General features: G+C 32.9%; 5 protein-coding genes across 9 annotated transcripts in view; 4 read left to right on the top strand and 1 right to left on the bottom strand.

The window, feature by feature from the left end:
- Nucleotides 1–3,157, top strand: part of LOC124408931 (protein kinase C-binding protein NELL1-like) — a 65,280-nt gene extending 62,123 nt beyond the window's left edge. For all 4 annotated transcript variants that reach the window (XM_046886254.1, XM_046886252.1, XM_046886251.1 and 1 more), the window contains one exon: nt 1,186–3,157. In XM_046886254.1, coding sequence (XP_046742210.1) covers nt 1,186–1,650 — 465 coding nt within the window. In that variant the 3' untranslated portion in view covers nt 1,651–3,157. The remainder of the gene's footprint in view (nt 1–1,185) is intronic.
- The window catches only part of LOC124408937 (bestrophin-4), a 341,487-nt gene that overhangs the window by 97,813 nt on the left and 227,015 nt on the right, over nt 1–16,659 (bottom strand). The window lies entirely within an intron of this gene.
- LOC124408954 (glycerol-3-phosphate phosphatase-like) lies at nt 10,379–12,220 on the top strand. Its single transcript, XM_046886296.1, has 7 exons — nt 10,379–10,602; nt 10,719–10,813; nt 10,892–11,052; nt 11,110–11,247; nt 11,344–11,551; nt 11,636–11,780; nt 11,863–12,220. The coding sequence occupies exons 1-7, from the start codon at nt 10,565–10,567 to the stop codon at nt 12,059–12,061; spliced, it is 984 nt and encodes a 327-aa protein (XP_046742252.1). The 5' UTR covers nt 10,379–10,564; the 3' UTR covers nt 12,062–12,220.
- LOC124408953 (mitochondrial amidoxime-reducing component 1-like) lies at nt 12,338–14,461 on the top strand. Of its 2 annotated transcripts, none has more exons than XM_046886295.1 (6): nt 12,338–12,603; nt 12,754–12,924; nt 13,009–13,375; nt 13,457–13,662; nt 13,743–13,817; nt 13,882–14,461. In XM_046886295.1, exons 2-6 carry the CDS (start codon nt 12,848–12,850, stop codon nt 14,003–14,005), a joined length of 849 nt encoding a protein of 282 aa, XP_046742251.1. In that variant the 5' UTR covers nt 12,338–12,603; nt 12,754–12,847; the 3' UTR covers nt 14,006–14,461. The 2 variants fall into 2 exon arrangements, with proteins under 2 accessions (XP_046742251.1, XP_046742249.1); XM_046886293.1 differs by having other exon boundaries at nt 12,340–12,643.
- On the top strand, nt 14,597–16,647 carry LOC124408948 (mitochondrial amidoxime reducing component 2-like). Its single transcript, XM_046886287.1, has 5 exons — nt 14,597–15,190; nt 15,293–15,547; nt 15,617–15,746; nt 15,808–16,013; nt 16,100–16,647. Exons 1-5 carry the CDS (start codon nt 14,814–14,816, stop codon nt 16,353–16,355), a joined length of 1,224 nt encoding a protein of 407 aa, XP_046742243.1. The 5' UTR covers nt 14,597–14,813; the 3' UTR covers nt 16,356–16,647.

The raw sequence follows: 16,659 nt of genomic DNA, 5'->3' as shown, positions 1-16,659 counted from the left end.
ATTTTGCACCATTTCTGATATTCTTTGCATATGAAATCTATGCATATATAGAAGCACTAGGAACTTTTTACTCCTTATCATTGAAACTATAGCGGCCGATCTGGGATTGTATTCTGAAATACATATATATATATATATATATCTGAAAAACTAGGTTTATGTTTGCTAAATAATCGAAAATAATGAACAAAAATTACCTCATGTTACTGTTCATTGTATTTACCGCAAAATTCAAAGCGAAGAATTGAAAAAAGAGAATGAATAAATCATTAGGTCGATTACGAATTGTAAGTGACATAAAATAAAAATATCGATAGAAAAATCCCATCGAAGTCGCTATAGTGTAGCTAGCGTAGTAGAATCTACCTATAGACTGAAGACATATCATAATAATTCATTGTTTTGTTTCGTATATCCGCATGATTTTTATATGAATGTGTGTGGATCTTAATTATGGTACCTATATGTACTAGTAATTTACAAACCACCCCTCCGTCCCCCGTGTTAGTTCGGAGCTTATGTATCTGAATGAAGAACGACTCTGCTGAGAGGTAATGTGTTTGCCTTCCTAATTCTTAATTAAATCTATGATCTATTCGACGACAAATCAAATCTTGAGAAAAACCACAAGCTTGTCATACCGTCTATTCTAAAATACTGATTTCCGAGAAGAGCAAAGTTTTCATTTGTATGTGATACATTAATGTATTGCAAATAAAATTACAGTCTCGTTAGATATTTATGTAATTAATGATTATCATCGATTCAACTCTGTACAAACGAAACAATGAATTATTTACCATATGCTTCGTCAAGTGAGATTTTTTAGACAGCGGAAAGTTTTGTCTTCGTATTGTCTAGGCGAAAGAAGAAACGAATAAAAGTTTTCGTAAAGGAAACGAACAATGCTTCAAATCTTAAGAAATGTTGAAAATTTCAACCACGCCGAAAAAAGAGCAAAGCTGGTTAAATTTCAACCGCTCTTGTGCTGTAATCTGAGCAACTAAAATGTAATGTCCATTCATAATTTTTGTACTTCTGTGACGATTGATGAATATAAAGATTCTTGACATCTTGACTCAGAAAACCATAACGAAGACAAGATTTTCCGTAGGAGCGATTGGTAACGAAGTAAATGCAGAGGTGTCGCCAGCAATGATTAAACTGGGAAATTTACTTTCGCAGGATGGGCAGTTATGCTGCAGTTACGATTACCACTGTGCTGGTGATGATATCGGCCAGCGGGCGGGAGAGCTTCGCAGCTCTAGCATACTGGGTGTGTCGAGGACTGCGTCATTTGGTACATCGGAAGCAGCGCTACCAGCGGTCAACCTGGGGGGTGGCAAAGATTTATTATCACCACCTGCCAGAGCTCAGAACTCTTTGCTTTTTACTAAAAGTGGTGATATCGATGGTAAAATGCCCGTTGATTATCGGGGTAATAGTGGCGGTGTTAGTAGTGCGTATAATAATAATAACAACAACAATAATAATAATCATAACAACAACAACAATAATCGTAAGAACAAAGGTCGGCAGAGCGCTGCCAAGCATTTAGTACAGAGTTTCTCAGCGCCGGCGACGGCTTACTCGTCCCCAAAGTCAACAACGCGTCGGAGGTCGACAGCCAAAAGAGGCGGAGCGACTTGAACCTCTATAAGTTTAAATATCGTCAGGCAGCATTCCACGGCTGGGAGGTTCTGAACGTTGGTATTTATATACGCGGTACAAATGTGTCGTTTATGCGTATCGTACTAAAGATAAATGAAATTAAATACGTCGCAGGCCTCTCTAGCAATTAAATCAAATTAAATGAAATCTCTCCTACTCAAATCTCTAGCCACTATACATACATATATATATATGTGCTACTGCATTACGCTCTGATTGTCCTATGCGTCTGTGTGTGCGTGGTGCGTGAGTGCGCGTGATTGTTGGGCGGATTTAAGAATTGAGTAAAACGAAAGCGTTATATACCTGTACATGTATACATGTGAAAAAATGTGTCCTCCGCTTAAAGATTTTTTTATTTATATATTTTATTCACAAACCTGGCGAAAGGAAGATAAAATTTTAACTTCGGCGTTATAGCTTAAAATATAAATGTTATATAATATTGAATAACAATTAATGTATTACTCACGCAGGTAGATAGTGACAGCTGGAGAAATAGAGTATGTTGCCATTTATTCCTGGTCGTTCGAATCGCGAACACAACAAAACTGACAAATGAAACACAACAACGCAGGCACAGATTTTCGGTGTAAATTTGAAGTAAAGATTATTTTCAAATCACTGTTGTAATTGTAATAGGTAACAGCCAATTGGGTGGTAATAATTATTAGTATTACAAACGAGCTTTGTAAATTACAAATGAATACGTTAAGCTTGCTCAATTCTTATCCTTGCTCAACTACGCAACCACCAAGTACATTCCTCCTTTACTAATTAGGCGTTATACATATACAAGTAAATATACCTAGGTAATTTAAATGAAAAGTAAAATGAATAAAAAATCATAAAAACTTAATCAAAGTGAACGATATCTCCAGGCTAATGGCTTATCTGCATCGTTATAGCACAACAGAGAAATTTACCAGGTTTAATCATTTGTTCAATGTGCAATAATTTATCGTAAAAACTGCTTATAATTTAGACATAATTGTTAACATTGATTTAGAATTTTTTCTCTATCTTCTCGTTTCTCATTCCGCGTTTCGTTTATTTTTTTGACTATTTTTGTCCCTTTCATTTTGTATGTTCTTGCGATGAAAATATCGCGTCATTTTTTTTTTCACTTCTTCTTCAATTAGGAAGAAAGTAACAAACAGAGACAAAATTGTGCCGTTGAATGTGTAAAATTTGTCGAAATTCAAGCTCTTATTGCTTTTCCAGGAGCAGCTCAACAACTAGTATCGAAAGAAATTGGAGAAACCGGGACACAAAATCGTCGAGAGAACAAATAGAATAACAGTTTTTCACTGTAGTGATCTCTTATCACTGTTGAAAAAGGCAAATATTTATTCAACGATAGCGAGTAAAATAATTAGTATCTGGATGAAGGCGAACGATACGGGTAACAATTCAAGCGAAAAATAAATTAATTCTGTTTGGATTACAACTTGGTACTTAGATCTAAACGCCGGTTTAAGAGGTAGAAAAAAATTGCACGACAGTTAGGCAATCTCATCTCTGCATGCATAAATCTGCGGCAATGACTTAACGATTCTCCGATGATTCAAATTTCTAGGGCAATATTATTTTGAAAGTGTAATTTAGAAAGAAAAAAAAAAAAGAAAAATATGAAACGTGTACTATAAATCAACTAAATAATGAATCGATAAATCACTTTGAATGGGACGACGACATGTTTTGGACAGAAGTAAAAGAAATAAAATAAACTCACAAGAATACCAGAATTATATTGAACATGATTATATACAGAACAAAGTATAATAGGGTATTGATTAATACATATTAAATGAATAAATAAATAATAAATAAAATATAGATTATAATACAATGACGACATGAAGTTATTATAGGATTTAACAAAAAAACATGATGCTTTTCTACCGGCTAAGAAATATATATAATACAAGTGTCAGTCAAACACAATGTAATATCACCAACGAAATTCGATAAGTTTCAAAGAATTCGATTCAAAGTTGCTTCATTCTTTATCATTGTGTACAATTTTTTTTCCTTACTTTTTCTTTGTAAGAACAAAAAAAAAACCTTTTTTCAACCCACAAAATTAGCCCGACGAATACGTCACTTTATCTGTTATTTCCTGTATTGATATACTATAAATATACGTATTGTGTATATGCGAAAAACGTAGTTCCTCACGAGCCGCTTGGCAAGCGTAACTCGTAAAAAAAAAATATTAAAACAAAAAAAAAACAAAAACAAAAAAAAACAAAAAAAAACAACAGAAAGAAAATGAAGAAAGAAAAACGCAGAGCGCTTATACCCTAAAGAGCTCGAATGAGTGTTGAATGTGTGCTAAGTTGCTGATGCTATAATGTATATAGTTATATATACACATACATAAATATACACTTATTTATTTATATATATGTATATGTATATGTGTATATATATATATATATAATATACACATATATATACATATATATAAATACATGTAATAACGATTATAATTATTATAGCATAAAATTAACGAATTAATAAAACAAATAATAGAGATGACTATGAATTAAATAATAATTATAGTAATAATAATAATTTAGTAAAAGTTGAACTTGATCGCGCTGATACAGAATCGAAGAGATGGTGAGAATGTAACTGTGTACCGAATATCAAGATGAACCAGATAAAAAAATGACCCAAATTTCAACTGATTGAAAGAAAAAAAAAAACCACTCCGAAAAAATCGTGATTACCGATTTTGTAGTACGAAAGATATCTTCTTTAATTGTCTCCGTACAAAAGTATAATTTTATCCTAAATTTGCGATAGCTGGTAAATATGTTTACTCAGAATAATATTAAATTTCTTTCCTTGTTCCTTCAATGTTTAAATTACTATTAATTCAGTTATGCATTTGAAGCGGTATCTTTGTACTACATAATTATTTTAATCCAATACTCTGCATACACTCTTAAAACCATTGAATAAGGACATAGGAACAAAACAATTATTATACATCATACAAATAATAACGAATAATAATATATTGCTACTATACATATTATTATACTATCAATATCATAAGCATAATAATAATAAGCATAATAATAATAAGCATAATAATAATAAGCATAATAATAATAATAATAATAATAATAATAATAATAATAATAATAATAATAATAATAATAATAATAATAATAATAATTTAAACAAAGAAAAAAAATGAATTGCTAGTTATGAATGCGTCTCAAGATGGGGGTTAAAGAACAAGACAAGCAAGAGACTTGCGTCGTCGAAAGATTGCTGAATTTTTATTCCCAATGTTTCGCTGAATTATTAGACAAGGCGTTAAATATTCCGAAAATGCAAATCATTGCGTTTGTTTTTTGTTTCAATTTTTGATGAATAAATTCATAATTCGATGACCTAAATTACGCAGAGTAGGTAATTGATATAATATAGAGGAGAGAAAAAAATAGATAATAATATATTATATGAAATGGAAGAAAAAAAAAATGAGGAAAAAAAACAAAAAAATTATAACAATAATAATAATGATAATAAAAGTAAATAATATAATGAAATATCGAAATATTAATAATAATAATAAGCATAATAATAATAAGCATAATAATAATAAGCATAATAATAATAATAATAATAATAATAATAATAATAATAATAATAATAATAATAATAATAATAATAATAATAATAATAATAATAATAATAATAATAATAATAATAATAATAATAATAATAATAATAATAATAATAATAATAATAATAATAATAATAATAATAATAATAATAATAATAATAATAATAATAATAATAATAATAATAACAACAACAACAATAACAATAACAATAACAATAATAATAATCATACCAATAACAATAATAACAATAACAATAACAATAATAATAATCATACCAATAACAATAATAACAATAATAATAATCATAATAATAATACTAACAGTAATAATAATAATGATAATGATAACGATAATAATAATAATAATAATAATAATAATAATAATAATAATAATAATAATAATAATAATAATAATAATAATAATAATAATAATAATAATAATAATAATAATAATAATAATAATAATAATAATAATAATAATAATAATGATAATGATAATGATAATAATAATAATAATAATAATAATAATAATAATAATAATAATAATAATAATAATAATAATAATAATAATAATAATAATAATAACAATAATAATATACTTGGCACAAAGAATCATTGAGTAACGATATTAACTACATATTATATATAATTAGATTATATATATATATACATATATACATATATAGGTATGGAAATGTTGCCTGGTTGGAGTAAACATGGGTAACAGAGGGCAGGGCCACGGTCGCGAATCACCGATAAATAAGTACAGTACCTATAATTGTTGAGAAACTAAAAATGTTTTAAATGTACCTATACCGCTACTATAGCGTTTAAAATAACCATGCCTTCCTACAGTAAATATGAGAAATAAACAAATAAATAAAAGAATAAATAAATAAATAAATACATAAATGGATAATAAATAGCAACTGCTAAAAATAATAACAGTATAATAGTGGTAACTAAAACAACTACTCCGCATGTATTACTATACTCATATATTGCGAGGATGAGAAACGCGAGTCCGGACTGAAGGCAACGTAACATGACGACATAATTTCGAAGTCCGATGGAAAGGGATATTTCATGCCACAAAAATCAGAAATCACAACATACAGATATACATGACAAATTCAAAAACTCTCGTCATGAACTAACGCTGTTTTAACAATTCAGTAACATATTGATGTATAGATCAGCTGCGCAGAAAAAAAAAATACGCAGCCAAGACGATGCGTTTCTTATCCAATATGACTGTCAAAGAAAATATGTAATAGCTAATAACTCACGCTGCATAACTCTTTAATACTGTTCTAACTACTACTATAGATGCTTTGTTTATCGGCCACACATAATCACAGTTTAAGCTTGTTCAAAGTTAAAAAAAAAGGGAGAGGGAGAAAAAAGTAAGGGAAAAAACCCTGTGTTACCGAAAAAAATGGGGAAAATAATACTGTGTGTGTGTGTCTATATATATATATATATATATATATATATATATATATATTATATAAATTATATACGTTATATATATTTATATATTATATAAATATATAAAAAACACGGTGAATGTATTGTCGATATGCTAAATAGTACATTACGATTGATTCAGGTAGTGTTGCCAGAATAAACTTTATTTATATCTAGCGTAAAGATTTTTGAAATTGTAAAAAAAAAAACGCATAAATCAAATTTGCTGGGTATAAATATAATTTAATTTAGTATGTTATTTGTAAAAACGAAAAGAGAAAAAAAAATTGTCTCATCAATACATTCTGACACTTGTCTGTTACTTTTCTGCTAATTTCTCTGGAAATCATTTAAACCCTATTTTTAATCACATCTTTTGTATTCAAAACAAATTATCAACTTCTTATCATCGTACCAATAACATTGAACAAGAATTAATCGAGTTATTTAATTATAAGAAGTTGGTTCAAAAAAAAAAAAAACATTCTTGTAGTTAACAATTAGGAGTGAAATAATTTTGTGTGCTTTTATTGATCTATTTATATATTTACGAGTATCGGTGAATTTTAGGTAACCAATGTAACAAAATAGTATGAAAAATTCGCCCAGAAAATTGCTGCAATCTGTATAGAACAGGAAAATAGAAATCTGAATCAATTCGAAACTAACGTTCGAAGGAATAGTATATAGCTTGTTATAAACATTATTCAATTGTTGAACAATAAACACATACATCGCGTTGAGTACATACGGCATATACATATGTATACATATATACTGGTTTAATTACAAATATAAATGAAAGAATACTATATGTTAATTCGTGGACCGTGGTTCCTTCAGAGCTGTTTACAAGTAGTAACATTTCCTTGATCAATTTTCACATTATGCTTCAATTATTTTCCTTCTTTTTATAAAGGTTTTCCTTTTTTTTTTCCTTCTTCATATATATATATATATATATTTTTCATATATATGAAATATATATATGAATATATATATATATCCTACTGTACTTATTATAATTCTATACCTTATTTTTCCATTTCTTTGTCAGTGTGACTTTAGGGTGTTATTACATTACCAAGTGAATGGGGACGAATGAATGCGGGCCGATCCTCGCTGATGCTAATATCTTGCCCATATCCATACATAAATATATTTACATTTTGACACAATGCCGTTTTGTCGTTCAAGCTTTGATAATAGAATATCATTGCAACGATGTATAATCTGTGTTCTGTGTTGTATCTGGGAGAAGACAAACATGTTCCAAACCAAGTATTTCAGCAGTCAGTTTCACACAGTCAAAATCGAGTCTACGCAATTTTATAGATTAGCTTTTTTTCGCCAAATTCAAAACTGAGTTAGTATGAAAAACATTGCAAGGTCTACGTTTTGTTTCTTCAATCTGGAGAATCGATTGTATTAGCGGTGTCAGTGACGAGACAATAATAAGACTATGAAAATTGAAATTGCGATTGAAAAAAGAAACATGGTTCATTTTTATCGTAACGTACTTTTCTGCCACCATCTAAACAAGTTTTCTTTAGCTTTACGATGACTTCAATTCAAATTTGGCCACGTCAGGGGAAGAGCCTTTCGTCGGTTCAATTTTGAACCGTTCCCATTTTTACAAACTTACATTGTACCGAATATATACATCGGTTCTATAAAATTTTATTTACGAGAATATGGAAACACATCTCTGTTCTCTACGGAGCTAACAGTTATAGATAAATATCGTATGGAATTTTAAAATGAGTAAAGAAGGTTGAAAGAAAACAAAACGGAATAAGAAAACCGTACAGGCGCAGTATTTTCCAAGTTTTTATTATTATTATTTTCATTTAACATTTTGTTCTCCTCGTCTTTATTAATTATAAAACGCGTACACGATACGTCCAACTGCTTAACGTATATGTTTTATACATTATATATATATATATATATATAGCTTTTATTTACAACTAATCAGAGATAATTGTATAAGTATACATTGATTTCTAGTCAGGAATGATACAAATGCATTACATATTTAATTTAAAATAAATGAATAAAGAAAAAAAATTTTGAAAAAAAAACCAACAAAAAATCTGACATGTATATATATATATATATATGTACACAAATATATATATGTATATATATATATCATTAATTTGTCATTATTACTACGATAAATACTTGGGATATTATGATGATATGATGACGACAATGATGATCATAATGATGATTATGATATAATGACGATGATTATATGATATAATATTATTAATTGATATATTATAATTATTATATGATGATAACTTTGTAAATGAGAATCAAGACATTGATGGCTAGGGAACTTAATAAATTGAAATTCTATTAACCCCAAGGTGTCAGCGGTGATTCTACGCCATAAATACCGATAAATCCACATGTCATCCAAGCAGATCATTCACAAAATATCCACCTGCTACATATCCTGTACCAAAATGACATACCAGTCAGTTCTCAGTTTGAAATTGCTTAGAGGCAATTTTTGATTTATTTATTAGTCGCCATTTCGCTAAGGGAGACCTGCAAAAATGAGAAGAAGCCAGATTACTGGTCTCCTACAGTCGATGAATCCTTGCTTAAGAGAGAAAAGAACGTTTTGAATCTTTATCTACAAAATAATACATGCGCGAGCTAATGAAAGTTTCAGTGATAAGTTGTTATTAGGATTCGCATGGAATTAGAATAGAAAAGGTAAGGTAAAAACACACAACCAACGTTTTTTATCGCATTTTCAATTCCTAGTCTGTATTGTTCTTTAATGTCTTATCAGACTTTCTAGACAGGGTATACAGTAAAAGTTTTAAGTATCTCTCCATAAGTTTAGTAGATAATAAAAATAGATAAGTTTGGAAGCAGTAGCGTATTTACCTGGATTTGACAAATATACGAAAGAGAATCACACGTGCGTTAACGAACTGAAAACGTGGTAGACAAGTTTTGATTCACGTTTTTTTATATTTAATACTGTTATACAACCGGAGATAGAGAAAAAGAGCAAATTCACGTCGTTTACGACTTGATAGCTCTCCCGGAGTCTAGATAAAAAAAGCTTGCATCATTTTCATCATTTCGGTGAAATAGCTTCCTCTGATCTTTGGTATTCCGTATGCTCAGTCCGCCGACTTCTAGTCACTCGAAAAATATACATAAACGTCGGAAATATACTAACAATGCTGAATACTTGGTAAATTATTCTTTTACGGAGCACTGATGTATCGTTGGTAAGCAGGTACATGTAAGCAAGTCTCAGTGCGACAATTGATGTAAGAGATTAGAGAAGATTCACGTCCTGATTTTCTTTGCCCACAAATAATGTCTGAATTTAAAATTACCCAGTGCCCAGGCTTTCTGGATAGTTGTAATAAAAATCAGGATTAAAACTGTTTGTGTCTTTGACATGCTTATTGACTAATCGTCGTCACTTTAACATGGTAAATCTAACAATTGATAGCTCTGAGCCAGAAGAAAATGGCAATACATAAAACTTTTAGACTAATGTCTTAGACGAACAGTTCTATTTCAACCGTTTCAGTCTTTCAAATATTCTGATGTATTTATTACAGGCACTGATGTTCCATGAACAAGTGTAGATAAGAGAAAAAAGGTGTTTAGTCACAGTACACCTTTATGGAAAAGCTGGTCCCACCACCCTGACCCGGGTCTCCGCTATATAACTCTGAAGCACGTCAGGCCTCAGATCAGTTGAAGCAATCTACTCTCCACTTTTACACCATGTCAGACTTGGCCGAACTCTCCCTCCAAAGCAGCGGGTAATAAAAATAGGTTACTCAGTTTGTAGTCATACTTTCATCAGCAATAGCAAAAGTCTTTATAGTCTTACGTTCAGTATGGACTTTGCTTAATGAAATACGATTAATGTTTTCAGGAGCATAAAGAAACCGCAGGATCTACGACAATTTACCACACAGCAATTGTACAACTTTCTTGATTCCTTCGACACAATTTTATCGGATTGCGATGGTGATCTTACAGCTTATTATTTTCTTTTTTTTAGCAATTATTGATGCAGCAAAATAATTTTATCATTCATATTTGCAGGTGTCCTCTGGAATTGTCACACTCCTATTCCAGGTGCATTAGCCACTCTGAAAGAACTACAAGACATGGGAAAGAATATTTACTTCGTATCAAACAATAGCACTCTGTCCATGAAAGATTTTTTGAAGAAACTGCACACTCAGGGATTTCCAGCAAAAAAGGTATTTGTGCTATTGTTACGCGGTAATTTTCTTTCTAACTCTATATTTCACTTTCAGGAACAAATAATCATTCCTTCACTCGTTGTCGTCTGGTACTTGAAATCTATCGATTTCAAAGGAGAAGCATACGTTATCGGGACTGAACCCTTCAAAAATGTCTTGAGGGAAAATGGAATAAAGGTTGCACCGCCAGAGGTAAATCGATACAAAGATTCGCTCGAAAAACCTTCAGAATGTACTTTCTTCTTCTCACTGATCAATTTCTGATTGCATAAATCTGTCGTATTGCAGCCTGACTCTGTCAAGGAGGATTTGGCAGAAGTAGTAAAAGCTTTGCAAGATGTTCCGTCTATTAAAGCTATTATTCATGACTTTGAGCCTAACTACAGCTGGATGAAAATTATGCGGTCGATAGTATCACTGAGACGAGACGACTGCCTTTACATTGCTGCGGCACTGGACAACAAAGTCGCAGTGGGAGCTGAGCACCCATTGCTTGGTAAGAAAACTTGTTAGTTGTCTATTTGCTTTATCGATGCAGGAGACAAAATTTAAAAGCAATTCTGGGTCGATTATCATATAGGTACAAAAGTCTTCACGGACATAGTCACAGAGTTCAGCGGAAGAGAACCCACGTTGACCGGAAAACCCAGTAAACTACTGAAGCAGTACGTTTATAAGAACTGTTCCATTGCTGATCCCAAACGCTGCATATTCGTGGGCGACACGTAAGTGAAACAGGGAAAAGAAGGAAGTAATTCAACATTTATAAGTAACCAATTGTTTTATTGTTGTTTTCTTTCGCTACAGTATTCAACAGGACATGGGATTTGCCAAGTTGTGTGGTTTCAAAAAACTTTTTGTCAGCTCTGGTGTGACCAGCTTGGAAGAAGTGCTGAAAGAGGAACACCTGTGTCCGGAACTCTACATACCGTCAATCGGTGGACTGCTGCCTTTACTAAAAAACTTACCCCCAGAAAATGCTGTTTCTAATCGAAAACCCCAATAAAGCGAGTCTGTGGGACGTTGAATTGTAATTTAAGATTACCATTAATGAAATATTTCTGTATAACTGTATCACCTGAGTGAAATTTTTATAAAACATTCTTTACAATTATTTATGCGACGGGTAAATTGAAGTAGTTGTCATTTTTGCATCTAAATCTCATTCGTTGACTTTATAAAAACTAATCGTAAGCCCTGCAGCCATCGTCGGGCTGAATCAGTTGCACTTGTCCGATTGAATACGTTAAGTGCTATGGCCCAAAAATATGTACGCACACATTAATACCATGTAAGATATTCCTATCTCAGGTCACCATTACAGTCATATTTATACACATACGTCTGAGCTCCCTGCTGGCAAGTAATCAAACTCAACATTCTGAATAGATTGTGGTAAGCTAGTGTGAGCCAAACATCCAGCTCTTCATTCTATCACTCTGTTTTGAAGTGTTCGCAGTTCATAGTTGAATAATATACCTGGAAATTTTCTAATTCTTTACTAAATGACTGTAATTACAAAAGAAACTATAGTGTTTCTAGGTGCAGGTACAACAGCTGCTTTAATCGCAGCAACGACATGGTACCAGTGAGTCTACAAATATCGAATTCATTCGCACCGAGAGAGAAAAAAAATTAATTTAATCTAGACAGTTCGATGTGTATATGGATGTATTGAAAGGATGATAAAACTTGTAGGTATGCGAAACGAAAGAATAGGATACCTGACAAATGGGTGGAAATTGGAACGGTTGGTGATCTCTGGATTTATCCATTAAAATCTGGGCAAGCCATGGAGGTCGAAGAAGCCGAGTGCACAGAAACTGGCCTGATTTATCACGAAGAAAATAAAGTCTCCCTCAAGGATAGGTAATCTGCTATAAACTTGACTCATTCATGCGTGTGTTCGTGCAAAAACTTTGCTAATTCTGTATTGACGTTTTTTTTTTCAAGGGGTCTTTTGGTATACAAAGGGGATAACAAGGAACAACGCAATGCCAAGAACTATCCGAGGCTGCTTCTGATTACTGTTACTGCTGTAAACGAGAAAGAAATTAAGCTTGAAGCACCGGATATGAGTCCGTTAAGAATAAAAACTTTAATCGAAAATCCACAATTGGTTGAGTGTACTCTCCACCAAGGCGAACGTCAGCAGTGCGTTGACTGCGGGGCTGAAGCTGCGAAGTGGATATCACAGTACTGCACCGAAGAAGATTTCACTCTTAGACTGGGTCTGGGTATGCGTTCGAAACGTAGTGTGAATTCAGAACCCATGAAGTCGTTGGCCAGAGTTTACAAGAAAATGAAGAACGAAGATCTGGTAATCGATCATTGACAAGCAATTGTGGAACCACAGTTCTATATCTGTGTGTAAAATCGAACAAATTTGACCTTTTTGCAGGGAATTTTTTCAGACATCTGCAGCTACTTGATATTCAATCAAGCCTCGCTAGAAGACCTGAACAAAAGATTGCCTGCCGATGTATCACCGCTCAATTTTCGTCCTAATATCGTTGTCGAGGGGACCAAAGCGTACGTTGAAGATGACTGGGACTGGATCAAGATTGGCAAAGATGCAGTATTCAGGAATGTGAAACCGTGTACGAGGTAAACGATCAAGGAAAATTATTGTGACAATTTCAAATCAGTAAAAATTTCAATAAACATGACAATTTATTGAATTGCAGATGCACACTGATCAACTTTGATCCAAAAACTGCAGTACCAGTGCCTGAGCGAAGAATTTTGAAGAAATTACAGGAGTATGTATAGCTCGTACGAGAATATTCTAATCCAAAAACTGATAACAATGACGCTTTGATTCAGGTACAGACTGATTACGGAAGAAAGGAAACGTAAAGTTGAGGGCAACGCACCGGCAATGGGTGTCTACGCAGGAATTCGTAAGCCAGGCCAAATTAAACTGGGAGATAAAGTTTATATCGGATAGTGAACAGCAACTGTACAGTGTTTTTATACTTTATTTATAAAATTATTATCTACATGTAATGCAGGAGTTGCATAAACTGATAGATGCACCTTGATTACAGTATAATCTTTATCACAGACATAGATTATTTATTAATAAAACAAAAGAGGTACTATCTCTACATTCGATAAGCTTCAGCTTAAGATAGAACATTGTTCCTACGTACATACTTTGCAATAGTTACGTCACTGATATATTACTATCTCATTAAATTATCATAATTATCTGTCGACGGAACGTCCATTGTTTCCTTGTGGTCGTGGTGGGCTCCTTGTTACCTGTGTCAAATCTGTGCCTCTGGTAGCTGCGGGTGATGTTAACACCGGTTGTTATCTGCTTTACAGAGCGGCAGATAAGAGAATATATATTACACCTACACTTCTGCCTCTGGGAATAACGCCTCACATTTGGATACTCGTACATGCAACCTCTGCTAATTACTTGAGTTATTATGTAAATCCTGATAACTGTGCGCGATACATTCAGTCTAAATGGTTATTGGATATATTAAAGTTAATTGATGAGTGATCGGTGATCAGTGATTGAATTGAATTGAATATGTTACATCTTTGCTTATGTAAGCTGTGCGAGCAGCGCTCTAAGTAACGTGTAAAGCGATGTTTACTCTTTAGAGTGTATATGACTGATATCTGCATGATGTAATGTTTCTCTCTTAAAACGGCGGATGAATAGATCAAAAGTGACAGGTACGTAATTCGTCACTGAGGATAGAATTTTTCAAATCTAATCAATACGCAATATACAAAAAATGAATATCCAATTGAGTAAAACATCCATTATAATAATGTGCGGGGCAACGGCAGTGTTGACAATTGTATATTGGGTAAAGCGGCGAAACACTAAGCAGACTAAGTCAGAACAGGATAGTTCTGTCAATGGAGAACTGATTTCCGAACCGATTGAAACCACAAGCAATGATCGATCGGAAAGTGTACCGGCAAAGACCACCAAAAACGATACGCTACAACAGATTATACCCAAAGAATGGAGAAAAATAGGACACGTGAACGAACTGTTTATTTATCCATTGAAATCGGGCCGTGGAAAATACTTGAAAGACTCCGTTTTCACTGATTATGGCATCAGTATGAGCATCGATGACAGATATTTCTTGCTAAGAGACAGGTATACGCTTGCAGGTCACTTCGAAAGTCGAATTTCATTTTTTAATTCGAGAAATCGACAATCTTGATGATTTTGTCTGCTTTTACTCAAACTTTTTTCTAGAATGTTCCTCGTCTATAATGAAGAAACCGGCGAGTTCAGAACAAGCAGAAATTATCCCACGTTAATCTTGGTGACCCTAAGTGCTGTTGACACAGCCCATGTGAAACTAGAGGCAGTTGGGATGCCTTCCGTGACGTTCAAGGTGCCGGAAAGCACTGTCAAAAGCGTCTCGACTCCAGCTCCTTGCTTGCTGTGGTGGGGTGGAACCCTCCAGTGCCTTGACTGTGGTTCCGAAGTGGCCAAATGGATATCTAAGTATATTTTATTTAGAAGAGAGTAATTTTCTTCGAGCTAAGAAATATTGAGTCAGTATTTTTGCAACAGGTTTTTAACTGGGACCAATAACGGTCTTAGATTAGGCTGTGCTGTTGGAAAAACGAATATCGATAGTGCAGAACAGGAGCCATGGGAAAATTTTGACGAAGTCTACGCCACTCTGAAGAACACAGGCGCTGTAAGATTACAAAAAAATGTTGTATAAAAATCTGAAATAATACTTGTTTTTTTTTGTTTAGGGCCTTTCGTCAGATTTAGCGAGCTACATGGTGATGTCCGAATCCTCAGTCCACGAGCTTAATCAAAAGATGGACCGTCCAGGTCTCGCGTTACAGTTTAGACCAAACATCGTTATAGCAGGACCCGAACCTTTCGCGGAGGACAACTGGGACTGGATTAAAATCGGCGAGAGCGTTGTGATAAGAAATGTCAAGCCATATTTGAGGTCAATTACATTTAGAATATCATCCTGTGATACCTACAAGCAGCGCTGAGATTTAAAGCAGATACTGAACGTGTTAATGATCACAGTTTCAGAGGCCAAAGAAACCCACAAAGAGTCCAGGTGGAAGGCAAAGCACCGACGATGGGGATTTACTGCGGTATTTACCAAATTGGGAGCGTTAAAGTTGGAGACGATGTTTACATCAATCAAACCTCGTCTGAGAAATTTGTGAAAACGAATAGATCTGTTAGGTCTGGGGAGCAGAAATATGAATTGCAACGCTTTCTGGATCAAGAAACTACAGTGAATAATCATAACTTCACCAGCAATGGATTGTCCTAAATTTTGAATTATTTATCAGAAATCTTGTACCTTATTTCAACTTATTTTGACGATTTACAATACTACGTTAGGAGTCGCAACAGCACAATGATTCACTAAACTCTCGACTCGTGAGTCTGACCTGCGGCATTATAAGTTATTGGTAATAGAAATATAAAGATCCTTAGGACCGAAACGAAACTATTTATATTCAACTTAAGAATTAATAAGAGAAGAGAAAGATATGTTACAACACAAATAAAGGCAAGTCAATTGCTAGTGACTTATAAGTGAGATAAGAGTATATAATATATGTACGTATCAC

The sequence above is a fragment of the Diprion similis genome, chromosome 8 (genome assembly GCF_021155765.1).
Source record: "Diprion similis isolate iyDipSimi1 chromosome 8, iyDipSimi1.1, whole genome shotgun sequence".
Lineage (NCBI taxonomy): Eukaryota > Metazoa > Arthropoda > Insecta > Hymenoptera > Diprionidae > Diprion > Diprion similis.
This window is presented reverse-complemented; position numbering and strand designations above follow the sequence as displayed.

What these genes read in the sequence shown, in the direction of transcription:
- LOC124408954 (XM_046886296.1), top strand. Translation starts at nt 10,565, where the DNA reads ATGTCAGACTTGGCCGAACTCTCCCTCCAAAGCAGCGG. An exon ending in AATTTTATCGGATTGCGATG is followed by an intron (nt 10,814 to 10,891) that starts GTGATCTTACAG and finishes TCATATTTGCAG; the next exon opens with GTGTCCTCTGGAATTGTCAC. An exon ending in TAAAGGTTGCACCGCCAGAG is followed by an intron (nt 11,248 to 11,343) that starts GTAAATCGATAC and finishes GTCGTATTGCAG; the next exon opens with CCTGACTCTGTCAAGGAGGA.
- LOC124408953 (XM_046886293.1), top strand. Translation starts at nt 12,561, where the DNA reads ATGACTGTAATTACAAAAGAAACTATAGTGTTTCTAGGTGCAGGTACA. An exon ending in AAAGTCTCCCTCAAGGATAG is followed by an intron (nt 12,925 to 13,008) that starts GTAATCTGCTAT and finishes TTTTTTTTCAAG; the next exon opens with GGGTCTTTTGGTATACAAAG. An exon ending in ATTTTGAAGAAATTACAGGA is followed by an intron (nt 13,818 to 13,881) that starts GTATGTATAGCT and finishes GCTTTGATTCAG; the next exon opens with GTACAGACTGATTACGGAAG.
- LOC124408948 (XM_046886287.1), top strand. Translation starts at nt 14,814, where the DNA reads ATGAATATCCAATTGAGTAAAACATCCATTATAATAATGTGCGGGGCA. An exon ending in TATTTCTTGCTAAGAGACAG is followed by an intron (nt 15,191 to 15,292) that starts GTATACGCTTGC and finishes ACTTTTTTCTAG; the next exon opens with AATGTTCCTCGTCTATAATG. An exon ending in CTCTGAAGAACACAGGCGCT is followed by an intron (nt 15,747 to 15,807) that starts GTAAGATTACAA and finishes TTTTTTGTTTAG; the next exon opens with GGCCTTTCGTCAGATTTAGC.